We start from the raw sequence: 25,489 nt of genomic DNA on the forward strand, positions 1-25,489 counted from the left end.
AAAGTTATGCAGTAAATTTCATAATGAATATAACAATATTTAATTCGATTTTAATGTTAATATGGATCTATTTATAATTATTTATTACTCTATGTATGTACGTTCTGTGTATTTGGAACCGTTTGTTTCGCTGTTTAAACATATTTCACAGACAACATTTGTTTATATACAATGTGATAAACTTTGTAGGTACTTACCACAAAATTTTCTCACTATATTATCGTATAATGATTTTTAGAATGTTGTTGATATACCTAACTGTATTTATATAATTTATCTAATAATTACGATGACGATCTGCGGGTCGGTTGATATTAATATAATCTGATTGAATATTTTCTCTCGGTATTTATATTTGGAAATTCAATAAATTATACTGTTACTCATAATGTGTTATTTGTTTTTACATAACATTTACGTCTTGAGAATCCTAATTTTTTACTTACGTACATTTTATTCCATCCCGCAAAATGACATTAATTGAAAAATGAGGTTTAAGGCGTCCTCTGAAAGTGGATCAACCATTATTTCTAAAAAAGACATTTAACACTAAGGTGTAAAAGAAACATAGCATTTTTTTTCTTCAATTTAGATGTAATATGGGTAAATTTATGTGTAACTAAACGCTACGCAATTAAAAAATAGAAATATTTTAATAAAATCACAGTTTACCTCAAAACCGCCTTTATTCTCTCGAGCGACTGTACCTTGCCTAACAAATGCATCATTTCAGCCACTCCCGGCCCTTCACCAAGTCCACTTAACACTCCTCTCAACATCTTCATCAGCACAGGGAACTTAACATTATTGTTGACTGAAAACTCCCTAAGATTATTCTTCAATAGATCCTGTTCAAACTTTTCAAAGTTCTCCAGATTCTTCAATAGTTTTTCTAATAATTCTTTATCCAGATCTATTTTACTCGATGGCAAAATCCATAGGAAACCAAATTTTGTTGATACCAGTTCATCTATATTCGACACACGTGCTGTGGCCCAATTTAATACATTCCTCACGTGGTCGTCACTTATATTCATGTTTTCGTTCGGGAATTTCTCTTTAACTAGTTTTTGGACCTTGTTAACTAATATCTGAGACAAATGGGGTTCTTTTAACTGTCTTTTAATTTCTAATCTATTGCATTCTTGCAAAAGGTCAGGGTTTAGCCGGCTGGGGTGCGATAAGATCTTATTGATTTGAAACTGAAATGTAAAAAATGAATAAAGATAGAAATATGTCATGTAATTAATTAACATTAAATTGCTAGATATTAAATTTATTTAATTACATTTTTAGAATTTTACTTTAGTAAATTTACTCTGTCAAACTGTATGTAATAGTAATTTAGGCGAATTTGAAATGAATTTGCGTTTCAACTTCAACTTCGGAATACTTTGAATATAGTTCACAGCTATGTTTACACGAAAAGTCAATAACTTTCGACTGTTTTTTACTAAAATATCACTGTAAAAAAACCGAAATTATGGATATCGCCCATATCCTATTAAAACACGTTAGCTTTTCGAAACAGACTATTTATTTTTTTATTTTTTTTATACATGACATAGTTGCCAGTAACGAAACATTTTGTTACCAACAAACCAACAGGTTTAATGTAATGTTTACTATATTATTAAATTACCCAAATCCTTCCCCTATTATTTATTTGTTTATTAATATAATATGATGTAATTACGAAGATACAACTGGGCCTAACACGGCAAGTTAAATATTTATAAAAAAATATTTTTAAATACTATATATAATATACAGAGTTAAAGGAATATAACGCATAACATTCCAAATGCGAAGGTACATAGAGACTAACATCTTTTGTTCTACGACTTTTGGCTAAACGTAATAAATACAAAAAATTTCCTTTTTTTAGTTTTAATATCGTTTCTATAAAACGTTAACTGTATGTTCGATTCCACTACATAATGCTACTGACATACTGTCTCGCGATGCTTGGCTATTGTACATAGAGTTAAGATGTGTAAAATCGCAAATATTTTCTTTTAATATGAAATAAAAACTACGAATCACGAAAAGTCGTAGAATAAAATTTGTTTTGATGTACCCAAGTAGTCTTTCGGAGATTTTGCGTTTGATACCAGTAACCCTGTACATTTACCTCACTCCCCAACTCGTCCATAGTCTTGAGAGTGACGCCAGCTCCCGGCACGTGCTCAAACCCACCTCCAGACAAGGTTATATAATTCACCAGCGCCAGGGGAAATGTACCTGCACAGTAAATTAATTACTAGCTGCGCCCCGGGGCTTCGCTTCCGTGGGAATTTCCCACGTGTTATTCCAACCCCATGTGTTATTCCAGGTTATATTGTACCCGTGTACCAAATTACATAACAATCGGTCCATACAACTTTCGCATTTATAATTTTTATATTTATCTCTTTCCTTCCTTCTCTCTCTCTCTCGCATCGTATTTCATGCCGGATTGAGAAGCGAGTAGTCATTGTAAAAAATAAACCTCACAATTTTAAAGACTTAGCTGTGATTTTACGCCGCCTTGCTGACGCCAACCCTCCTTGGGAATGCTATTAAGTATTGCCCAGCAGCAATAGCAGCTGGGCATAGCTCGGCCAATCAACTTTAAAGGTACTCCTTGAATGTTTCCATAACTTAATTATTTATTACAATACATATTTACATTAAATGTTTACGATAAAAAAGATTCGCTTTGCATATTATTTTGTTAATATGCCAGTATTAGAACTCGGTGTTTTGTATAAATACTTTAATTTAAACTAAGGAAGGAAGAAAAAAATTGCACAACAAAATGAACAACTTACCTTTTTTCTTGTAATCCTCTACAGTAACGTCGCCCTGTCTTTTGCTGAGTTTGGTCCCGTCGCTGTTGATGATAAGTGGGAGATGGCCGAATTGCGGTGGAGACCAGCCGAAAGCCCTGTTAATTGAGTAGCTATTGAAATTGACTCCATACAATGACATAACGTCTTATTGGTCTTCACTAATATGATTCGCCGAGTCGACACACTATGAAGAAGTAAGTATAATGTACTAGCTTTTGCCCGCGGTTTCACCCGCGTGTATTCCCACGCGAGAAGTTATTTTTCCGGAATGAAAGAGATGAAAGTTACCCTATGTTCTTCTCCGTACTTCAAACTATATGTATGCGAAATTTCATGATATACTTTCGCATTTATAATATTAGTTAGGATTAACTAGGAAGGTCCTATTCATCGGAAGACCAGCGATGCAAAACTCTCATGCCGGCTATACACTATAGGCAAAGAGTTCGCCAATTTTGTCGGTATCGACACATTGCTGGTTTTACTAACAAGCTCTCATACAAACAACACAATGTATGTACATTCGCGTCGGCAACAGTCTGAGTGAATGAATCTCGCTAAACTATGCCGACACTCTTTGAGTCGGCATAACAAATTACCTGTAAATCAGTAAATGTTTTGTAGTAGAAATCTGCCACTCTACACCTCTCAATACATGTGTGATTTCCATCAAATGATCATCAACTACATTCGCGAAGTGGTACGTAGGGTAGCCGTCGCTTTTCATGAGGACCGGGTCCCCTTCGTTCATGGACACGTCGTAGGCTATCCCGCCAAAGATCATATCCTCGAATGACTGACAGTCTGATGACAACTGTAAAAATTTTAAAATTCTGACTAGATGTTCGTAAGCTTCCTCAAGTATATGTAATATAAAAATAATAGTCATTTATTAAACAAAAAGATATATATAGAAAATAGATAAAATAGTGAAAACAAAAGCTTGGTATGAATTTTACCTTAAATCTTATACAATATGGAATCCCATTTTTGATCTTTTCCTTAACTTCGAGCTCAGTAAGGTTCCTACAGCGGTTGTCATACTTTGGCACTCTCTGATGTTTCATTGCATCTCTTCTCAGCATGTTCAGCCTCCGTTCTGTGCAAAAGCAGCGGTAGGCTGACTCGTTGTCTAATAATTTGTTTATGTGTTCTCTGAAATAACGAAAACCTGTCGTCTCTTCAACATATAAATTGCTTGAGTAAGCAGTATGAAAATTAATCTATTAATATGAAAAAAAAACAAATACCTACATTTTCATTTAAACAGAGAGGTAGTCAGTGTTTAAATGCTTGCTTGAGATTAAAAGGTCCCAGGATAAAATTCTACTCACGCCACATAAGTTTCTATAACAATCTGACACAGTGGTTTTCATAGAGAGAAAACATAGTATGAAAAACTTGCACACTGATAGATTGTGAGTTTGTGTGATACTGACTACTGCTGTGAGCTAGGTACCTAGTGATATTCGTAAAGGTTATGGCAGATGTTTTAAGGCGATTTGAATTAAACCTGACACCATTGTTAGCAATAACACACTCAATAAGAATTTTAATTTACATAAGTTTACTGTAAATAATTAAATTCACCAGAGAAAAAAGCTTAACAAGCTAAACAAACTCTTCATAACTTACTTGTAAATCTGCAATCTCTCACTTTGCACATAAGGCCCGTATTTTCCCTCCATTCCAGGACCTTCATCTAACTCGATCCCAGCCCATTTCAAATCCTTTATTAATAATTCTACAGCGCCCGCTACCTTTCGTTTTTGATCAGTATCCTCAATACGTAACACGAAGGATCCTTGACGAGATTTAGCAAACAAATAGTTGTATAAAGCTGTCCTCAGGCCTCCGAGATGTAAATAACCAGTCGGACTCGGAGCGAATCTTACTCGAGGTGTATTATATAGATTTCGGCATGGATTGTTCGTTGCGGAAAAAATACGACGATTAATGATTTTAGATCTCATTTTATAAAATACATATGCATTTATTTATAGTGATAAAAACATTTGTATAATAATTTCTAATTAAATTGTTTTGACGAATTTGAGGTTAGAAAATCAGCTGTTGTCTGTTGACGTTTTTGTTCAGAAAACAGACATACAATGTCAATATTATTTTCGCAAGATTATTTATTATCTCATAAAAAAATATTACTATCTGCGTAAAAATACCACTATGTTTTTATAGACTGTAGAATTTGATCATCAGTTTATGTATGACATCAATATTTCAATCAATCTTTGTAATTCAAACTTTAGTACCTATTTAATTTCTAAACAAAACTTTCTATTTCATATATGGTTTAGTATCGATGTATCGATATTGCCATTTTTAAAGTAAAATATATTTGCTTCGATTTGAATAAATCTTGTTCGTTTGATCTGTTTCGGCATGAAGCTATATTGCTAGCTAACGCGCAAGCTATGGCTCGGTTTTTTACTTGTACGTGGTGAAGTGGATCACCGTTCACCCTTAAACATTGTCTGTGGTTAAACATACATTTTGGGCTTGGCAACATTTGCCAAAAATAGTCTACATTGTCTGTGATTGTTATTTCACTTTGGTTCCGATGTCGAAATAACAGTGAAAGTCATTAGAAATTAATAATAATCCATCGAAAATGGTGAGTAAATGTGACAATAAGATAATTTTCTTAATGATAATAATTAGGAGGTTGTGATATTTGATTAATCATTTTAGAAAATTTACCAATAAAACTGACAGCTATGCATTTTTCCTAGGTTATGACGTTCTTGCGTTTTGTTACAGAATAAATTAAAATCGTCACAGCGGGACAAAGTAAAAAAGTTCGTCGCATTTACGCAGACCAGCGAGATGACAGCCATATACTGTTTATCCCAGAATGACTGGAAACTGGACTTGGCGAGCGACAACTATTTTCAAAACCCTGAAGCATATTACAAAGACCCCGTGAAGTCGTCAGTGGATAGAAAAAAGTTAGAACAACTGTTCACAAAATATAGAGATCAGCATGAAGTTGATAAAATCACAGTAGATGGAGTTATGAAGTTCCTTGAAGACCTTAATCTTAGCCCTGAATCTATTTTAGTTTTGATAATAGCATGGAAATGTAAGGCAGCAGTGCAGTGTGAGTTTTCAAAAGACGAGTTTAATACTGGTCTTCTAGAACTGGGGGTTGATAGCATAGAAAAATTAAAAGCAAAACTACCAACTTTGGAAACTGAAATAAAAGATGTGAACAAATTCAAAGATTTTTATCAGTTCACGTTTAATTATGCTAAAAATCCTGGTCAGAAAGGATTGGAATTGGACATGGCAATAGCATATTGGAATATAGTGCTCCGTGGGAGGTTTAAGTTTCTTGATGCCTGGTGCAAGTTTCTCACGGTCAGTATTGTTTAATTATAAAGGTCATGTGACCATACATATAGTATTAATAATTCAACAATCATTTTGAATTGAGTTCAATATTGTCAACAATTCTTTGTTGTACATATTGTAATGAGAGGTGAAGAGTTGGCAATAGTAAACAGAGTTTTGGTTTTCAGAGAATTGTGATTTATTTGCTCTATGTTTGTAACATGTACTTTTCTTATATTAAAATTTAAAATTGATCTCCAGAAAATTAAAGGTTATTTTTCTGTATATTTCCAATAATTACAAAAATGATTTCTCTGCGGAAGCTGACTAAAATAATGACTCAAGGCATATTTGATTCATCACCCAGTCACTTAATATGTAGTTGTTATTTAGTGTTATTGATTATTCACTTGTTCATTTTATGTTTTATTTATATTTTATATTTTTATCTAAATGTAACCTTCAAGCTTCACAACTCTTGGTTCATTCTACACCTTAAGGGACAAAGATGTGATACTATATCAATATCATTAAATATTTTAACAGTATTGTAATCTATAAGCTATACTTACTGTGGAATATAATGTATGAATCTACTGCTACTTATTACTAAATATATATTAATCAGTGTCATTAGTTGAATACCTAAACTGCTACTGTGTTACAGCCAATTATCTTATCTCTGACATAATTTTAATATTATTTACTTATTAGTAAACAGTGGCTAATACTTTAATATTGTTGTTGGATTTTTCTTCTATCTATAGAATTGCAGATTTTTGCAGCCTGATGCCTCTATACAGACTGTGTTGAAAGTTCAATAGTCAATCACTTTAAAGTGACTTTAAACTTAACTCTATCTAAAAATCTATTAAATCTAATCTATTTGACAACCTCGGTGGCTCAGTGGTAAGTTCAGGCCACTGAACCGAGAGGTCCCGGGTTTGATCCCCGGTCGGGTCATGATGGAAAAAGATCTTTTCCTGATTGGCCCGGGTCTTGGATGTTTATTTATATATGTATTTATTATAAAATATAGTATCGTTGAGTTAGTATCCCATAACACAAGTCTCGAACTTACTCTGGGACTAGCTCAATCTGTGTGATTTGTCCCAATATATTTATTTATTTAATTTCAGGACAACCACAAGCGTTCCATACCTAAAGACACATGGAATCTCCTGTTAGACTTTGCAACACAAATAGATGATGGTATGAGCAATTATGACGCTGAAGGGGCATGGCCGGTCCTCATTGATGACTTCGTTGAATGGTGTCAGAAACAAGGTCTCACCGCGGATGGGGTCAAAGCACTAGAACCGGCATCCGGCTAGCTGATACTCAATAGCTACCATCAGTATGAAGCGAGATTGGAAGACTCAATTATTGATGTTGAATACTGTGACGAGACACATGCCACAGGACTTAAAGCATGCATCATATTGATCCTCTCTCGCTTTGTGCTCTATGGTCTGAAGCTGTGTACAGTTGAGTGGCTTGCCATCGTAATTGTGTTTGAGTTGTGCAGCTGACTAATTCACAGAACTCTTTTGAATTCTTTCAAATTATGATTAGTCTAAACAGTGAAGTGACCATAGTGGTTATTCACTAATTTGTATTGCGGAATCTGAAGTTTAAAACAAATCTACACAGATAACAATGTTACTAGCATAAAATGTGCGTTATTACGTAAATCTAGTTAATTCTTGTGGAGATATAAATCAAGTGCACATTTAATTTTATGATATTTTGATCAACATTTGACTTAATCGAAACTTTTAAGTTTGAATGGAAAATTTTTATTTACTGCATTTGTTTTATAGATGGAAATAAGGTGTAACATGCAAACAACCTTTGTACCTAGGTCTAATTCTGAAAAAAGGAATTTCCTATCAAATTAGCATAGGGCTATAGATGACTGACACTATAATTCCAGATAAATTCCAATTTAATTTGGCACAGAAACTTACAGATTCCGTGGTATGGTCTTGTTTACTCTACTGTATAGTGCTCTCAAAAGTTTCGTCCGTTAGGTAAAATTTTCGTGTAGATACTTGTTGATTCAATTTCCCTTTATTACCTTTTTAGGGTATACTTGGAGGAAAATATCTTTTCCTATTAAAGATGTATAAGATATTTTAAATGTTTTTCGAATTTTCAACAAGGTTCTCTTACGTTATAGAATAGTACATCGTAAAAGTATAAAATTAAGATGTAAATATGTATATACACATTATGATATTACGGTTTTAGTGTTAAAGCTTAGATTTTTTTTTCTTCTGTTTTTTCGTCAGCTCTTAAGCTTTGATTAAAAGTGCTGTTACTTAGTTTAATGTCATAAAATGCAAATGGATAAAAATTTTCGCAATGTCCCATAAATATCTGGCGTTTTTTTTTTTAAATAATACATCAATTATTTTCATCTGGTACAGTTTTTATGGCTGCAGTGCTATTGGGTCGTTTAGTGCAATTTTATTTTTTAAATGTTTGCATAATTCATTTGCAATTTTTTTATGAAGGACTGTTGAAATTATTTAAAAACATAAATTACCTCTATTAGAATGTGAGATGCCTTGTACAACACACGACTAATAAAATGTGACAACATATGGAACTAAGCGTGACCTGTGATTACCGATTAATAATAATATTAGTGTTACGGACGTTTTCTATACGAAAACCCATCAAATAGAACAAATTCATCTTGGCAGAAGCTTCTTACTTCTAAAATCCACATAAAAAAAACATTAACATATTTTTTAAAGCTAATCAGGCTTAATACACTAAAGTGGTGATTTTATTTTAATTTTTTAACATTCGCATCAAGTATTTTTCAATTGATGTTTATAGAAAGTGCTTTTAGTAATAACATTGAATCATAATTACTGTTTGGTACTTAGATTTTAATGTACAAAAGATGAAATTGATGTATTGAGTATTAAATTACAATAAATTGTTAATTAAATGTTCGTGTTTTTATTACCTTCGAAGCTGGTCTAGGAATGGAGGAGTTGCTTATTGTAAATGTCGATCAAGGGAAATCGATATAAATTGCACATTTAGGGTTCGGAACCTGTTAGATTTATAGTTTACAAGACAACAAAAACCTGAAAAATAATTTTGGAGCTTTAAAGTTTTTTTTTTTAAGTTTAATATAAATATAAAGTTATTTTTTGAGTTTTTATGTAGTTATACAATTTACTAGCTTCGCCCGCGAGTTATAGGTAAACCAAGGCGAGGAGAAATAAAGCTACTTGTAATAGACGTAAAAATATTAATGATGTTGCCTACTCGTACGTTGTCGTTTATGATGTCAGCTTTGTAGACCTGCAAAGTAGCTAGTTAGCGGTGACGCCTATTTTTTTTTTATTTTTTATTATTGTATTTGATTTAAGTGGCAACACTATGCATGAACTGTCAAAGTGTTGATTATTTCGTTGTTTGAGACATCGAAATTCAAAATTTATCCCTATACAAGGTAGAATACTCATTTGGACTAAAATGTATCCGAGTGTGAGCGCTTATTATGACTGTTGACATATACCATCAATATTACACGCTCAGTTTACGCACTCGAATAATCACAATCAAACGTTTTGGAGGTTCATTTTTGAATAAAAAGATATTAAGAAATAAATCGTTCCCAAACCTTGTTAACTTATTTAGTAATCTATTTAGTAGGTACACTACAATCTAGTTTTCTAGAAACTCTATAATTTTCAGATATCTAAAAAAGTTATACAAAAATTCCATAATGCATGCTACATGGAAGAACATTTAAGGGAAAAATAAAAAAATAAAAATTCAGACATTATTCAAAATAATAATAATTTCTGCTGGGTTTTCTTTTTAGATTCTTACTCCTATCGCTTGGCTAAGGCCCGCGTTAGTTGCTTATATTACCCTCTCAAGAGGAGAAAAATATACATAAATATTATAATAATAATCTTTATTTTTCTTCAAAATATATTCATCTTCTATGATATTATATATATATATATATATACAAAATAAAGAATATGATTGATTATAGACTCAGGTAAGTTTATATTACTACCTACACGCCTAGTAAAAATATGTCACCCACCAACGCGTCACATAACGTAACTCAAGGATTTTCAACAAAACGCGCCATCTGGTAGTTGTTATCAGTAGTCTTAGGTTTGATATTGATTGAATGCTGTCAAAAGCCGATTGTCGAGTCGAATTCTATTTACGAATTCTCAAATTCACATTTGATTTTCCAGATTTGCTTGTTTATAAAAGAAAAACACAATGTCAGTTCGATTGGGTGGAGCGCTAAAAGAAATAAGAATTCATTTATGCCAGACAAATAGACAATCAGAAGGCGTAAGGTAAAATATTTGATTACATAAACAGTATTCTAACCTTCACATAAGAAATATTACAAAAGCTAATGGTAAGTTAATGATTTCAGGGAATTTATTCAAACTTGCTATGTAAATATCAAAAAGGATAATCCTCACTTCCCAATACTGATCCGTGAATGTAGTGGCGTGCAACCGGTCGTATGGGCTCGCTACGGTAAGTCCAAATTCAATCAATAAATTACTACAACAATCTTTTCTAATGTACCAATCCATAACACCCTATTTCAGCGTATTTTTGAAATTTACAGAATAAACAAGATGTTCTCCCATGGGATTCGATTCTGATTATTTTTTGTTTATAGAAATGATAATCTAATTAAAAACCTAATAGGAGCCAAAGCGAAAAGGAAAGGAGAAAGTAAGAGTCATACCTGGAGGTCTAACCAAAGGCTGAACTCCACTGACAAGATTGTTCTCAAAATAATATTGAATAAAATATATCAATGTATATAAATATGTGAATGTGCAAAAAGTATTTTCCCAGTGGATTCTCAAAAACTCAGATGTATTTCCAAATTTTTGTAAGTTAGGTTTGTGCCAGACTTTTTAGAAGAAATTAGGAATAAATCCAAGTTCTGTAAGCCTCTAAAAAACTAGTTAATTTTCTTAATTTCTGCAGCTCTCTACTATTATGGGTCTTGGCCTCCTCCACATATTTCTTCCATTTTGCTCAAATGATTTATTCAGAAATTAAACCTTCACAGGCACTTTTTCACATCAAATTTTATATTATATAATAAAGTAATTTCTCAAAAAGCTACAAACTACTGGCATTTCGGAACAACTATTGCTGAAAAGTAATGCCAAAAGAAACTTGTTTAAACAGTGTTGGTCCCTATCGTGTCAGAATGCTGTCTTTTATATATCGGCGGTATTGTTTTCTTGCCTAGTTTCTTCAAGTCTTGTTGAAGGCAATCTTTCCATCGACATCAACAAGAAACTAGATAATATACCTCTTTGGTATTATAGGTAGTATTTTTATTTCAGATAGAGGGCATGAAGTCTTCATTCCTCTGAGTGAAATGTCAAAGGATCAAGTTTTGCTTAGTATCAAATCCCTCGTCAAATAATTTTCATATTGAAATAAAACCGAAATATAATTTTCAAATTATGGTGTACATAATGGTGATGATTTATTTACTCTTTTATTTTTGTATGCTTTTACTTTATTTTGGGAAGTATTTATGGTCTTGTTTGTTGTCATTAAAATTTTGTTTAGAATTTATTTAGCATAGTTATAATTTAGGTAACTATAGAACAGCCTACACAATAGATGGAAATTATATGTTGAACTAGATCACCTTAAAATACAGTTTATACAATACATTTGTGTCCCATCATATGCCATAAAATGTTTAGTTTACAAATATTATACAAAAATAGAATTATGTAATTTATACAGCTTTTCGTTTGGGCAATAAGTATTCGGTTGGACAACTGATTGTTGATCATTGAAAATTGTTTAAAATTAGAGAATTTCATTCTATGTATAGTGTCTGTGGGACTTGCCATCCTTCCATATTATAGAACTCATCACCCTATTACGTATCTGTATGAATATGATAAACTCAAACACTATTAAACATATTTTCGTATGGTTTTCACCAATAGATATGTAAGTATGTATGAGGGAAGTTTTATATGTATAATTTATTATAGTCGAAGCCAGGACAAGTCACTAGTTAATTGGTGATTTTGGCAAATCATGCTCCTTTCAAACACTTATACTTGTGAGTAACATTGCCAAATCATTTTAAATATTGTACCATTGTCATTCCAGAAAGAGGAGTGGAACGGAGCCAGCCACTCACTAACCTTCCGGCATCTGAGGTTTTGGACACCATCAAGAAACTCGCCAAGTGAAATAGCACTCTTTATTGTTTATTATGTAAATACATAGCATTTAGATCTTACAACTAGTTTCAATCCCATTGTGAAGCGGTTGGTTGTCCTTTAATGCAAGCTATAAAATTTCGCCCAACTCTGAATGATGCTTTTGCGAATGCACAAACTGCATTGTTTGCATGAGAGGTTTTATTTGTCGCAATAAAAACCCAGCAATGTACTCGTATGCTGTATCCGCCAAAGTTCGGCGAACTGTATGGCGATTATGTATAGCTGGCATACGATGTAAATCAAACAAGGTCCACAGTTCAAACCTACATTTGTCACTTGAGTTTACTAATCTACTGATTAGTAAACTCATGTGACAAATGTATGATTTCGGCTTCTGGGAAAAGAAAATATTTTGAGAGAACTAGTGCGAAGCGCTATCAGCTAGTGTGTGAAATGGAGAAGGCATCCACTTATAAATATCACCAATTAAGCTATTGTGTGTTTCATTACACATAATGACGACATCCACAACCTTAACTATAAGGAACTAGCTGCGCCCCGCTGCTTCGCTCCCGTGGGAATTTCAGGATTAAAAGTGCCCTGGGTTATTCCAGGTTATTTTCTACCCGTGTACCAAATTTCATAACAATCGATCCAGTAGATAATGCGTGAAGAGGTAACAAACAAGCTTTCGCATTTATAATATTATATTAGTTGGGATACGCATATATTAAAGAAAAGAGAAACGTTAAGAAGTAATAATTTATTTAAATCTACTACAACACTGTAAAACAATAACAATTAGTAAACTTCTAAAAAAACTACTGGCAGTTTTTTTTCTATGGAATTAGGCCATGTCAACTTTATTGTATGCAATAAAAATATTGAGTAGGCAAACGGGCAGCGTGCCTACCCAATGGAGAACGATTTATTCTGTCGTTTTAAAGGCCGGTGCAGACCCAATGAATTGTAGCGCGTATACTACGCGTCTGGGTGGTACTTAGAGCGTTTCGACCGCTCCGGCCGCATTGTCATTACGTCGGTCAAGTTTCTTGAGGAAGGAATCATTTCCAAAATCAATCATTCATAAAATTTATATTACCACTCAATCATTTAAAGTCAGTAAAATAAATTGTCTTTGTTAAAATTTGATAAGGCGCGGCCGCAGCCGTCGAAACGCTCTGAGAACTACCGTCTGTTTGGACGGTATACGATAACTAACGGTGCGATGGAATGAAAAACTAAAATTATTATGTATGTACTTAATTGGCGTTTTTAATTTTTGAAGCCCAAAAAAGGAATTTCTGGGACATCATTTGGCTACTTACGTTATTTTGGTTTTTATTTCTTTTACCTGTAATATTATTTTTTTAAATTATTAATGACCGCGGTGACGCAGTGGTAAAGCGCTTGCCTCTGAACCGAGAGGTCCCGGGTTCGAACCCCGGTCGGGTCATGATGGAAAATGATCTTTTTCTGATTCCAGGCCAATCAGAAAAAGATCATTTCTTCAAAGTCTTGGATGTTTATCTATATGTTTATTATTTGTTATAAAATATAGTATCCCTGAGCAAGTATCCCATAACACAAGTCTCTAACTTACTTTGGGGCTAGCTCAATCTGTGTGATTTGTCTTAATTTATTTATTTATTTATTATTATGACCTTATGCCACACATACCTACATATAAACACACTATCAGTCAAAACTTCGCCGAACATCGCGAAATCAATGTGCGATATTTTTCTTGCGTGCGACATTCCTCATCTGCAGCCCCATGTGACCCACTGCTGGGAATAGGCCTCCTTCCGTCTGCGCCAACCATCTCCGTCCTGGGCCATCATTATCCAGTTGTTGTCAGCAATTTCTTTTACATTATCGACCCATCTAGGTGTCGGATGTCCTACGCTCCGTTTTCCATTACTCGGGTACCACTCGGTCACAGCTTTACTTCACCTTCCATCGTTCCTTCTAACCATTACAAGTTCCGCCCTTAATATAAACTACGCATTATACAGTCAACAGCACATGAACCTACTACCTAAATTCATCGCTATTACCGCGCCATAGAGTTTCATGCAGTTTCATCATTTCAACATGATGTGCTGTTAACTGTACGTTGATTCTCGTTCACATATTCGATAGTACACAGTAGTTTCGGACGTTACAATGTTAACTAAAGATTCAGTTGCACCAGTAATTTTTGACGTTGACTTTAACTTGCACACAACACAAAGTTTTATCTAATCGGCGTGAGTTTACGACAAAGTAGACTAGTGCAACTGAGGGTAAGATATGAAATAAATATAAAGTATATCAAAATAGTATACATGTTATCCAAATAAAACAGGTTCGGAAACACAATATAACGTTCTGATTCACTTGGAAATTGCTCTAATTCCGAGTATTACAATTTTTTCCCCAATATATAAATATAGACAACAGTTTACATTCAGACTAGCATATTTATACAACAAACTGCGGACAATTAAATAGAACGCCTATTGCCTTTAATAACTTTGTTATAATTAATGTATTTTTTGTAATTTTATTATTGAAAGTATGTAACAAAATAAATAATGAGCTAAAAAACAGATGTAGATCGAACGAAAAATAAAAAATACGTATCTGCTCGCTTGAAAATTAAAACACAATAGGCTTACCAACTAACTACGCTACTATTATCACTGGAAAGCTGGCAACCCGAACAGTTCCGGTTGGAATTTGGCTAATGTTGGCAACACTATGGTCGCGTGGGTTGTCAGCCGCTTGTCGAGGTGGGTGTCGGGCACCATGACTGTTTGCATGCCCGCGGCGTTGCCTGCCGTTACGCCGTGCGGCGAGTCTTCAAATACTAAACACTGGAAAAATATAAATTATTACAAACAATATTTTAACCTTTTAATCCTAGAGTAGAACGAAAAACATGAAGTCTAGTTATCTGTCTACAAATTGCAGTATCAATTTCACCTTTGAAGGGTCAGGTTTGTCAGGAAACCTGGAGGCGGCCACCAGGAATACGTCCGGATGGGGCTTCCCGAACTTGACAGCGTCGTCGGAACTCCCCATCACCTTGTGGTGGAAGTATGAGAACAGCTCCGCGTGCGCGCGCACCTTGGTCTTCACCGAGCGTTCGCTTGATGACGTCGCTAGTGCGAACGGGACTTTAGTTTTGTGCAGATGACGTATTAATCTTTCCGCACCTGTAATGAAATATATTCCTTATTTACATTAGGGATCTCTTAAAGTATTGTGTGCGTGACTCTCTGTCACACTTGAACGCACGAAACATTTTCGTTACAATTCTTATTCTAAAACAAATTCCATTGCTGTCAAAATATAAATAGACTAAGAATTTTAACACAAATAAATCACCGTTATTATTAGATGGACGTAAAATGTCCGTGAAAACTTCGTGCAGTAGCGGCGGAAGAGGTTGGGCAGCCCAGGGCACTGGTTTCAAAAGGGCGTCTCATATGGGCGTATAAAAAATTTGCAAGGCTTCGCATGGGGTGTTTTATGTATGTCTAAGTAACAATCAAAATCCCTTGCGTGGTTTAAATGAAGAAAGCTTAGAAACAGACAAGGAGAGGGAGACTTTGCTTTATACTACTCGTATGTAGTGATCACAGAACTGTGGCAGCGATTTAGACAATGTATTACGTATGTATTACATAACTCTGATCGCGTGCTAAGGTTGTAATATTGGTTCTGATTTGTTTTTATTGAACAATAACAGGTAGATGGCTTACGGCCGATCCCAATACCTTATCTATCGCCAGTTTTGGCCTACTAGTTTACTTAACAGTTTTAATGTCCCAATAACCTATTGAAGGATAAGAAATCCTATACGCTATCTATCGATGGGGGGAGATAGCTTTGTGTATGAAAATGACCGCGAAAGAGATGACGCGACGATGTTGATGGTTTCCTGCAGGGGTGGCAACAGGCTCGACAGAGATTTATGCATAATGCAATAGGAGGCATGCTGGGCAAAGGTGGGACACATTAATAGTCTAATAAAAATAAGCGACAGGTAATAAATGAAATATCAGTTTTGGAAATTGTCTTGGTCTATCCATCGCCGCATGGCCTCAGCGCGTCTACAACGCTACAGATGCGTGATCACAAATGCAGAAATTAATATTGAAAATGAAGTTCATGAAGCCTGCATGATCCGACTGTAGACCATATATTAGTACCTTGTCTGGGTCTTATTGCTGTGGCTACAGGGGTTAGTTTGCCGTTAATTTGGTAGGTTGATGTGTTGTTAACTGTACTCAACATTAACACTTTTATTTCTATTTAAGCATCAAATAGGTACAATATGTAATAGATAAGATATAGACAATTCAAAACAAATACTGAAAAATGTGCATTGCTTTATCTTTTTTACAAGCTATCTGATAGGTATCCTATTTGTGCTGAGCTTATATGTTTATCATATATCATAATTGATCAAACATTATAATATACAAAAAAGCGGTCACCAATACTTTGGTAGCATTATCATTTTGCCACTAAATGGACCTGATGTGGGGGCAAAAGTTACAATTTAAAATGAGCAATTATAGAATAGAGTACAATTTGCTATTTATTTAAAATATGAAGCGCTTAGTGCAGAGTCCACGGTCCAACTAACTTATAAATTGTAAATCTATCTTCTAAAATCATTCTGTCAATTATTGTACTGTTTTCTTTAGTGAATAAAGTAATTATTATTATTAGTTAGTTAGTTATTAGGTTGCCAGGATGGGATTATACAATGGTAATATTTATTACCATGTGTTACCATTTGGTAAGAAGCTAGGTCCAGTAATGTCCATCTAGGGCACAGTAGGCCTACCATCAACTTTCACAGAACGATTCCAATGCAACTCAGTTCAATTTAGGAACCTAAAGTGAATCACATTCATACAAAAAATTAAGTCCGTAGTACGAATTTTCGATGCAGTTCAGTTTAGGTCGTAAAGTGGATCGCATTAAGAGATGATGGTAAGCCTGGGAGCTTACCATCATCTCTTAACAAGGAAGGCCAGGGGGCCTTCCTTATGTAAGGAGTACAGAGAGAGTAGGGGCCATAATAAGGAAAACATATGGTGTGTTCAGATGAACACTGAGTTTATAGTTCTATAGGCAAACAGTAAAAATTGGAGTTGTCATAAATATGACTCAATTTTTCTCAATTTTTTACTATTTTCCTACTGAACTCTAAAGTAGAATGAGTCATTATTTTTACATCTAATTTTGTTACGAATCTGCTTACCGTCCAGCAGTGGTGTTCCCGCTAACATAGTGTCACCCAAATCCAAAAGTTGATCCCTAAACTCCTTAGGAGTTATCGGCAGCTGCAGATCTTTGCACAGAATCTCGGACAGCCTCTGCTCAGTGCCTCCAAGGACCTTCATCATCAGCTCTGTAGTATATTCATGACCATATTTGGCACATATCTGTGTGATCATCTTCTTGTACACTTGTTCCGTATCTGAAATTGAAAGAATTAAAAAAAATATTTTATTTAATTAATTGAATAGGCATAAACAATGAATTGACATAATTTAACAATAGCTCACTGAAGAGCCAACCAAAACATATTCTAAATTGAAGTATTTATTTCCATGTTTAAAATAGCCGAGAGGAACCGAAACAAATTTCTTTAATAAATTTTGTCGTATTATATAAGTAGGCATGTAAATATAACCGTTAACATTGGACACAATAACAAAGGTCAGTCGACCCGTGCTCACCAAGCAGTAGCCCGTCCATATCAAATATACAGTGGGTGACCTTCTTGTAATTAGCAGCAGAATAGCACCTTCTTCCAACAACATTTGAAAGGGTTTTCAACAAATAAATCCTCATGTTTAAGCCGGTTTGTTATATAAAACTCACTGCACAACAAATTACCACTTAAACTAGGATTCACTTGGTAACTTAACACTTAAATTATTATAAGTTAGAAATAATGTATTCACAGTAACAATTTTTTGTGTAAAATAAAATTTCTGATAAAATTTGCATTAAAAAATAAAACACAACAGAAACAGACACACATCACAAAATAACCAATTGTCAATCGAATCAAATCTGTCTTAGAGTGTCAAGTTGGCAAGATCTTTCAAACAAGCATTTAAATGAGTGAATGAAATGAACAAAATAGATATAAAGAATCAAGAGAAGAAAAAAGAAAATAAAATGCTATCAAAACTGTAAGGATATATGTGGGTAAGTAATTATATTGATCGCCCTTTTTTAAAGATTTTCCGTAAAGCAGTAATGTTTTCATTTCTAGCAACACTAGAGATTCATTCCGTTCAGACAAGCTGAACTACGGTACGACAAGCGCAGTCGGGCCGCGACTATCATGGATCGCAGTTGAATCGTAGTGGATCGTGCATATGGCATATCAAATAAATTACCGCTTATTGAGTTTCAATTAAAATTGATTTAGTTTAACACTTATATGAAACGTTAAAAGTGTGTGTATATTGATAATTTATAGAACATGGCTGTGAAACGGTGTTGTTGTGGTAAACTGTCGCTTAACAAAAAATCGATTTTTGGATTAAGAATGGGTAGCCAAATATTGTATTTATTACTTGCCGGGAGTTTTGTTTCGTTCGCATTGGCTGCAGAGTCAAATGCATCCTGTTCTGCAGTGAGAGACGAGTTTAACAAAAAAGGACTGACCAGGCTGGAGTTGGTGAAGGAGCCAAACTCAGGTGAGAATAATTATTCACTTTGTTCTGATGCGATAATGATAAATAAATGATAGTGCACGATTTACAAACTGATTTCGACCATCGAAAAGCATGTGATAAAAAAAAACAATACATACCGAAATATTTACTCAGGTGACCAAAGTGTTAAATTTATGACATGTGAATTGAGTATTTGCAATGTAATGTAGTCGATATTTATTACCATGAGTGTAACTTTACTAAAGTGAACATGAGTGGGTCTCCAAATCCTACCTTATTGACATTGTTTTGCTACAAAAATTACCATGCTTAAAATTTAATTTTGCGGCCTTGAATAGTTTCATATTTACTAAATGAAAACAATAAGTAAACCCAATAAACTATGATGATGTATTTTAAATTAGTAATATGGAGTATCTTTACCTATCCAAACCCTTAACAATTATTATTTAGCTGTATAACTTCTAGCGCCCAGATAAGTGCGCCAACCAGAAGCTACAATAGCCGAAAAATAGCAGTAGTACCTATAGTACTCTGTGTTAGCATATGATATTTTAAATTATTGTTGAAGAATAAACTGACAATATTTTTTAAAACGAACGTTTTCTATATCAATGTCATACATAAATAATTTTGGTTACTAAGTAAGAGCTTTAAGTGGGGTTGATTTTAATAATACCTGTCTGAAATTCACACTAACTCGCAATCGCCTTGACAATGTGTGAAAAAATAATATAATCAGTAAACTAAACAGTTCCTTAATCACCTTCAGCCATCCGCAGGTATGCCCTTGAGCGAAAATATTTTAAACTGTAGGTGTGAAAAGGAAATTGCAATGTTCGACCTTTCATTTACAATATTGGATGAAGTTAGTTTATTAGAAACAATGTTTACTATCAAAATAAACATTTCTTAAAAGATGTGTAGGTGTAGTTGCTACAGTAGGCGGAATTGTGAAACGCGTATGTTACTATTGCCAAACATAAGACGTGTTTTTTTCTTAACATGCAATAATATTTTGCACATAAGAAAATAGCTCCATGGAATAAAATATACATAAGTTGAGTTATTTTACCTATTATTAGGTAGGTATAATACCATAATCTCAATGTCGGAAAACTTGTTTGAAAAGCACAGTACAGGCAGGCAATGGTGTGACGAGACAAGCGTGGGCGATATACCCACCCGCACAGAAGGTTTACTGCGTTTGGATGTGGAGATCAGACACTTATTCTGATTTATGAAACTGTTCAATGAGGTATTAATAGTAATTTGTACTGTGAATACGACTACATTGACAAGAAAACATACCTACTTAGAAGCGGTGTATTCTATTCATATATTTTTTAAATTGTTAAGCCAAGACTATGTAGATACTAGGTCACTAACATACCATCTCATATACACAATCTCAATATTTACAGAAACTTAAAATATTAAGTTATCATTATCATATGTGATCTAGACACTCAGCAAAGTAATTATACAAAGTCGATCTATTATATATGTATAATTCTGGTATGCGTAAGTCCAACTATGATAATTTATGTCGCCAATGGTAATTTAATGGCGGATAGTAACTAGCTTCGCTATTAAATCGGATTTCAAAGAGACTTAGAGGTTGCCTTGATAAGGACTGAGGCTGATAGATCAGACACCGGCCGGCGCGGCGCGGCGCCGTGAATCGTGAAGTATTTACGGGATCTAGTAATAGCTACTTATCATGCAATACACGGACGACGGGCTGCAAAGGTACTGCGAGTTGTTGCGACAGCTACCGGCTTTTGGACATTTGCAGACTTACAATGATTAAATTTATTGCGACGAGATAAACAACATTGCTTAAACTGTAAACTATTCATAAAAAATATAATCCAAAGAATTCGATGTAAGATACAAAGTAGACATACTGATATGCTTTGAATTTGTGACAAACAATATGGGTAGATAAAAGTCAGGTGCCTCTGCCTTATGCTTCTACTCTACATAGTATGTACCCCAAGCATGAAGAATGACAGGGATAGATATCGTTATCAATTTAAATATCCTGTTTGGATATATTCTAAGCTAACCTATCTATCACGTCTGTCATAGAAGTCGTACGTAGATAACGAGCAATAAGCTCGATGAAGCTCGAGCACGATGTTTAAAAAAATCTTTGGTTAAAAAAATAGGTTGGAAAATGTCATCCGGAACAAAAATTTCGTAATCTGGCAACATTATGAAAAAATAATGAATGATTAATTGAACGAATGATTCATTATAGTTTCGTATTATAAATTGAAAATTGTTATTTTTATTTTTCGCTTTATTGCAATTTGCTACATATAAAAGCTTTTTAATATGATTGCTTCATTTCGTGAAAAGGGCCCGTAATGGCGCTATTTTTTTAATTTCTTTCAGCAGTAGTTGTTCTGAAAAGCTGGTACTTAAGTAGTTTGTAGCTCTGATAATAATTACTATTTAATTTAGAATAAGACGAGAAAGGACTTTAAAAGATCTAATCCGCATACGAGATCCATACCAAAGATTATAAAATACTTAGCAGTATATTCATTAAAACTTAGCAAAGAAACCAAGTGTTTTTATATGAAACTAATAAACTCAAAAACTATTGCTTCTGTTATTGGCTTGGCTAACCATTAGATGTAAGTAAATAGGCTACCTTATAGTACCTTATATAAAATAAAGCTACCTTTAAAATACGTAGCACGTCACACACCACACGTTCCCTCTTTTTACACGATATGGGAAAAAGAGACAGCATGTGGACGTTACTAACGTCCCACGTGTTTGTATGTTTTGTGATAGGCCTTCTGAATGACTTATAACTGCATCGTTCGTTGGTCACCAACTCTCACCTCTGGAACGCCGGCGCCGGTAACACAAAATCATTCAGTGGGTGGACTGGTTGACATAGTTGGGCAAATAGCAAGGGTTCAACAACCCGACGACGCTCGCTAGCTTATTGATTGCATTCGAAGTGATTACTAATTTATTAGTTCTCATTCTAATGGGAAATTCAGTACACTGTATCGGTGCTGACAGAGAGAAACGAGAATATGGAAGTAGGTACATTATTGGTACCTATTTACAAAGCATCTGTTAGGGCCTTCGATTAATGGAATTATCTTTTAAATTCTGTGGTTAGGGCTTGATAAAAACTTTGGTCATATTAAACTAGTAGCTACGCTTAAAAACGCGTTGGAGAAAATTTAATAGGTGTGATTTTTTTTTTATTTTGCGACGTTATTATTGTAAATTAGTTACAAAATATGAATTTAAAATGCTGTCAACATTAAGCCACAAAGATAAAATCATAGGAATAACAGAAATAAAAGTTAAGGCCTAATTTGTATTTACCTATTTTGTGTATTTAGTGGATCCAGTACATACATAAGGGCGCGGTAATAAGGGTGAATTTTTATAAATGTTTTTCTGTGCTGTCCATGTTTTGTGTCCCTCGCCTGTGTCGTAAGACATTTGACATTCCCACCGTGTCAATCTATTGTGAAATTCCAACTAAAGATTGTATCGCTATTCAATTGAACGAACGTTCGCTTAGACTTGGCGGCAAATACATAGGTACATTTAAATGTCTTTTACAGACTTGCTGCGTCCCGCGGCTTTTAAGATATAATTGATCTTTGTGCTGTTCGCAGGTTATATTCCACCCGTGTCCCAAATTTCATTGAAATCCTTTCCGTAGAATTTCGCGGTTACACACTATCGCCGAACTCGGACAGAGGCCGGCGCGAATGCAGAACATTGCGTGATTTGTATGAGAGCTTTTATTTACTGCAATGAAAAACCAGCAACGTAGTTATATCGAATGCGCCAAAGGGTAGCGAACTGTTTCGCGATAATATTGTCATATCCAAAGGTTTTCGTATTAATTAGGTAAGTAGTTAGGATGGCAAACTGCACCTTGCGTATGGGTTTTATTGTCCTAACCTAGTCCTATTATGTAAGGATTAAAATAAGCAAATCAGTACCTACCTCAATTAGGTTAGGACAGGTCCCTCAGGTACGAAGTGTGTACTACTTCAAAATTCCCATGCACACTTTATTCACATCACAAAACCACTCATAATAAAACGAATTTTGGCATTAGCACATACCTGGGCTTCAAGTTGAACCCTTTCGCTCAATGGCGCTCCATCAAGCCTTTCAGAGCTTTGTCCCTTCACCTCTCATTTGTAATTAGGCCTCCCCAAACTCGAACAGGATGCCGCTAATTTTTTTTTTTGCGTCGCTTTGTTTGGTTTTACATCTGCCTCGTTGAATAGGATATTGGCTGAATAATGTGCCATACGATATGTGTAGTTGTGAATTCTACAAAACTTATTTTGTTTCGATTCGCTGACTTACCTATTAAAGATGTTTAGTGATCGATCGGTTTGGAATTTGTGTTCAGAGATCGTCACTCGAATTACAGTCGCAGCCTAGCCTAGGCCAAAAGCAAGGGTAAGGCTAGGCTATTTTTATTAACAGGTTACGAAGAGGATAAAGTCCCTATATTAGATCTACCAGGGAAACCTGCCATGGCAAATGTTAGACAACAGAACAAGTTGATCTTTCAATAGAACTATGACAATCATTATATTATGTCTCATAATAATAAGGAAAATAATAAAATTGTGTCCTTCCACCGCCGTGAAACTGTAACTGAAATAAGACTATGTAAAAACAATCACACTTCCAAACATTTCATCAAAGTTCAACACATGTCATATTATATTGACGACGTGACAGCCTGCGGTTACATAAACATATCGATAGGAAAACATAAATATTAAATATTGATGGCTCGTCGGTATATATATATATATATCTGAAACAACGAGGTCGCGTGTGACGTCATTCTACCTCATTTAAACAAGGCTCGTGGGCCTTATGTTTTGTCGCTAATTTCAGTAAACATATAAATTCTGTTAAATTGACATTGAAACCCGATATTGGATTACGGAAATTATTCCGTGTATTAAACTGGGAAGGTGTCATATATTAAGTACATTAGGTTGAGAAGCATTTGCCTAGAACAAATAGGTACTTCAATGCTTCAATCTAGACATTAACAATGCACAATCACGTGCACAAAGACGCTTTAATCGCTTAAATGGAACTACTTGAAAGCGGAGATAAAATTACAATTGCACGAGAGGAATGAAATAGCTTCCTGATTCTCGTTCCAATGAAAATCGATTTACTCTCTTGTCACGTCACTAATTCAAAGGGTTCCGTGTCGATTCGGCTCGGAAACGATCGTTTTCCTTTAATGTTAAAACATGGCTGCATTCCGCGGGCTCAGCGACCTGTCGCTCGAACCGGTCCGATCCTCGCACTATGCATTGCAGGGTTGGCAAATTCTTTTCTCCTATGCGGTCCTGGTACTCTGGTACTTTTCTTGCATTCTTCACTGAGACTTTGTTATGCTGTTTTTGAAAGTATTTCTTGCAGAATTTTGAGTCGTTAGCTGAATTTTAGATAAATCTTATTTCATCAACATTATATAGTCATCACGTTTCCTCCTTTGCGTTTATTAGCTTTTGTTCTTGTTAATTTTTGTCACATTAAAAATACATATACCCATATATTCGCCTCAGTTTTTAATGGTTTATTAATCAGAAAGTGTTGAAACAGAGGCTCTGTTACAACGATTGCTAACTAATAATCTGTGTAATCAAGTACCCACTCTCTTACATTCATTAATAGCATAAATTATAAGCTTGACCAAAATATGTCACTCTTTCCCCGTTATTTATTCATTAGTGACATTACCACTTCTCATTTAATTAATCATTAAATGCATACCTACTTAAATTGTCGTCAAATGTAAACATGTCATTTCTATTCATTAATTTTAATAAATGGTGTAGTTTGTTAACAGATTTACAATAATTGTTGTGACAATCGCATAGCATCCATCATCTTTAAGAGAAATTAAATAAATACAAGAACTTATTTACTTCAGGTAATACATAACAGTACAGTATAAAATCTAATATAAATACCAGTGCTAATACTTATACAAGTGCAGTGCAAAATTCTACAGTACCTAAAGATTATGGACCTCTTATATCTTATACATAACAAAATACACAATTTTATCGACAATTAGCGGCCTGTATATCTGATTCGCTCGGGTAAAACCGTAACAAAAAAGCCTTTGCCTGTGTTACTCCTGAAGGTTTCGTTTATCTCTGTGCCGAATTTCATCAAAATCGATCGGGTAGTTTTTGAGTTTATTCATTAGAAACAAAATTACTAATCTTTTCTCTTCATAATACTAGTGTGGGTGATAACCCTGGATCAGTGGACCGGGTATCTGCAAAAGCTTCGACGTTTAACTGTGTTTAATTGTGTCGGCTGGGGA

The 25,489-nt window shown here is 34.4% G+C and overlaps 5 protein-coding genes across 5 annotated transcripts in view; 3 read left to right on the plus strand and 2 right to left on the minus strand.

Moving 5' to 3' along the window:
* Window positions 1–667: 667 nt before the first annotated feature.
* On the minus strand, window positions 668–4,935 carry GluRS-m (Glutamyl-tRNA synthetase, mitochondrial). The gene is made up of 6 exons (XM_053744887.1): window positions 4,470–4,935; window positions 3,794–3,989; window positions 3,434–3,648; window positions 2,814–2,929; window positions 2,135–2,244; window positions 668–1,202 (listed from the first exon to the last, which is right to left on the minus strand). The coding sequence occupies exons 1-6, from the start codon at window positions 4,805–4,807 to the stop codon at window positions 669–671; spliced, it is 1,509 nt and encodes a 502-aa protein (XP_053600862.1). The 5' UTR covers window positions 4,808–4,935; the 3' UTR covers window position 668.
* A 231-nt stretch (window positions 4,936–5,166) lies between these two features.
* SCCRO (Squamous cell carcinoma-related oncogene) lies at window positions 5,167–9,150 on the plus strand. The gene is made up of 3 exons (XM_053744888.1): window positions 5,167–5,466; window positions 5,613–6,212; window positions 7,325–9,150. Exons 1-3 carry the CDS (start codon window positions 5,464–5,466, stop codon window positions 7,517–7,519), a joined length of 798 nt encoding a protein of 265 aa, XP_053600863.1. The 5' UTR covers window positions 5,167–5,463; the 3' UTR covers window positions 7,520–9,150.
* A 1,186-nt stretch (window positions 9,151–10,336) lies between these two features.
* Window positions 10,337–12,492, plus strand: ND-B8 (NADH dehydrogenase (ubiquinone) B8 subunit). The gene is made up of 3 exons (XM_053745287.2): window positions 10,337–10,540; window positions 10,624–10,730; window positions 12,357–12,492. The coding sequence occupies exons 1-3, from the start codon at window positions 10,461–10,463 to the stop codon at window positions 12,437–12,439; spliced, it is 270 nt and encodes an 89-aa protein (XP_053601262.1). The 5' UTR covers window positions 10,337–10,460; the 3' UTR covers window positions 12,440–12,492.
* Window positions 12,493–13,160: 668 nt separating this feature from the next.
* On the minus strand, window positions 13,161–18,511 carry Gs1l (GS1-like). Its single transcript, XM_053745286.1, has 4 exons — window positions 18,160–18,511; window positions 17,679–17,897; window positions 15,383–15,615; window positions 13,161–15,273 (listed from the first exon to the last, which is right to left on the minus strand). The coding sequence occupies exons 1-4, from the start codon at window positions 18,272–18,274 to the stop codon at window positions 15,097–15,099; spliced, it is 744 nt and encodes a 247-aa protein (XP_053601261.1). The 5' UTR covers window positions 18,275–18,511; the 3' UTR covers window positions 13,161–15,096.
* Window positions 18,512–18,746: 235 nt separating this feature from the next.
* The window catches only part of dlp (dally-like), a 73,889-nt gene continuing 67,146 nt past the window's right edge, over window positions 18,747–25,489 (plus strand). The window contains exon 1 of the mRNA XM_053745893.1: window positions 18,747–19,134. Coding sequence (XP_053601868.1) covers window positions 18,918–19,134 — 217 coding nt within the window. The 5' untranslated portion in view covers window positions 18,747–18,917. The remainder of the gene's footprint in view (window positions 19,135–25,489) is intronic.

Source organism: Plodia interpunctella, chromosome 5, assembly GCF_027563975.2.
Source record: "Plodia interpunctella isolate USDA-ARS_2022_Savannah chromosome 5, ilPloInte3.2, whole genome shotgun sequence".
Lineage (NCBI taxonomy): Eukaryota > Metazoa > Arthropoda > Insecta > Lepidoptera > Pyralidae > Plodia > Plodia interpunctella.

Excerpts from the sequence above, each read along its gene's own strand:
- GluRS-m (XM_053744887.1), bottom strand. The coding sequence starts at position 4,807 with ATGAGATCTAAAATCATTAATCGTCGTATTTTTTCCGCAACGAACAAT. Across the intron at positions 2,930-3,433 it reads AAACATTTACTGATTTACAG|GGCTTTCGGCTGGTCTCCAC; the intron begins GTAATTTGTTAT and ends CTCAATTAACAG. Across the intron at positions 1,203-2,134 it reads TGGACGAGTTGGGGAGTGAG|TTTCAAATCAATAAGATCTT; the intron begins GTAAATGTACAG and ends TTTACATTTCAG.
- SCCRO (XM_053744888.1), top strand. Across the intron at positions 6,213-7,324 it reads CCTGGTGCAAGTTTCTCACG|GACAACCACAAGCGTTCCAT; the intron begins GTCAGTATTGTT and ends ATTTAATTTCAG.
- ND-B8 (XM_053745287.2), top strand. The coding sequence starts at position 10,461 with ATGTCAGTTCGATTGGGTGGAGCGCTAAAAGAAATAAGAATTCATTTA. Across the intron at positions 10,541-10,623 it reads AGACAATCAGAAGGCGTAAG|GGAATTTATTCAAACTTGCT; the intron begins GTAAAATATTTG and ends TAATGATTTCAG. Across the intron at positions 10,731-12,356 it reads GGTCGTATGGGCTCGCTACG|AAAGAGGAGTGGAACGGAGC; the intron begins GTAAGTCCAAAT and ends TTGTCATTCCAG.
- Gs1l (XM_053745286.1), bottom strand. The coding sequence starts at position 18,274 with ATGAGGATTTATTTGTTGAAAACCCTTTCAAATGTTGTTGGAAGAAGG. Across the intron at positions 17,898-18,159 it reads TATGGACGGGCTACTGCTTG|ATACGGAACAAGTGTACAAG; the intron begins GTGAGCACGGGT and ends TTTCAATTTCAG. Across the intron at positions 15,274-15,382 it reads ACAAACCTGACCCTTCAAAG|TGTTTAGTATTTGAAGACTC; the intron begins GTGAAATTGATA and ends ATATTTTTCCAG.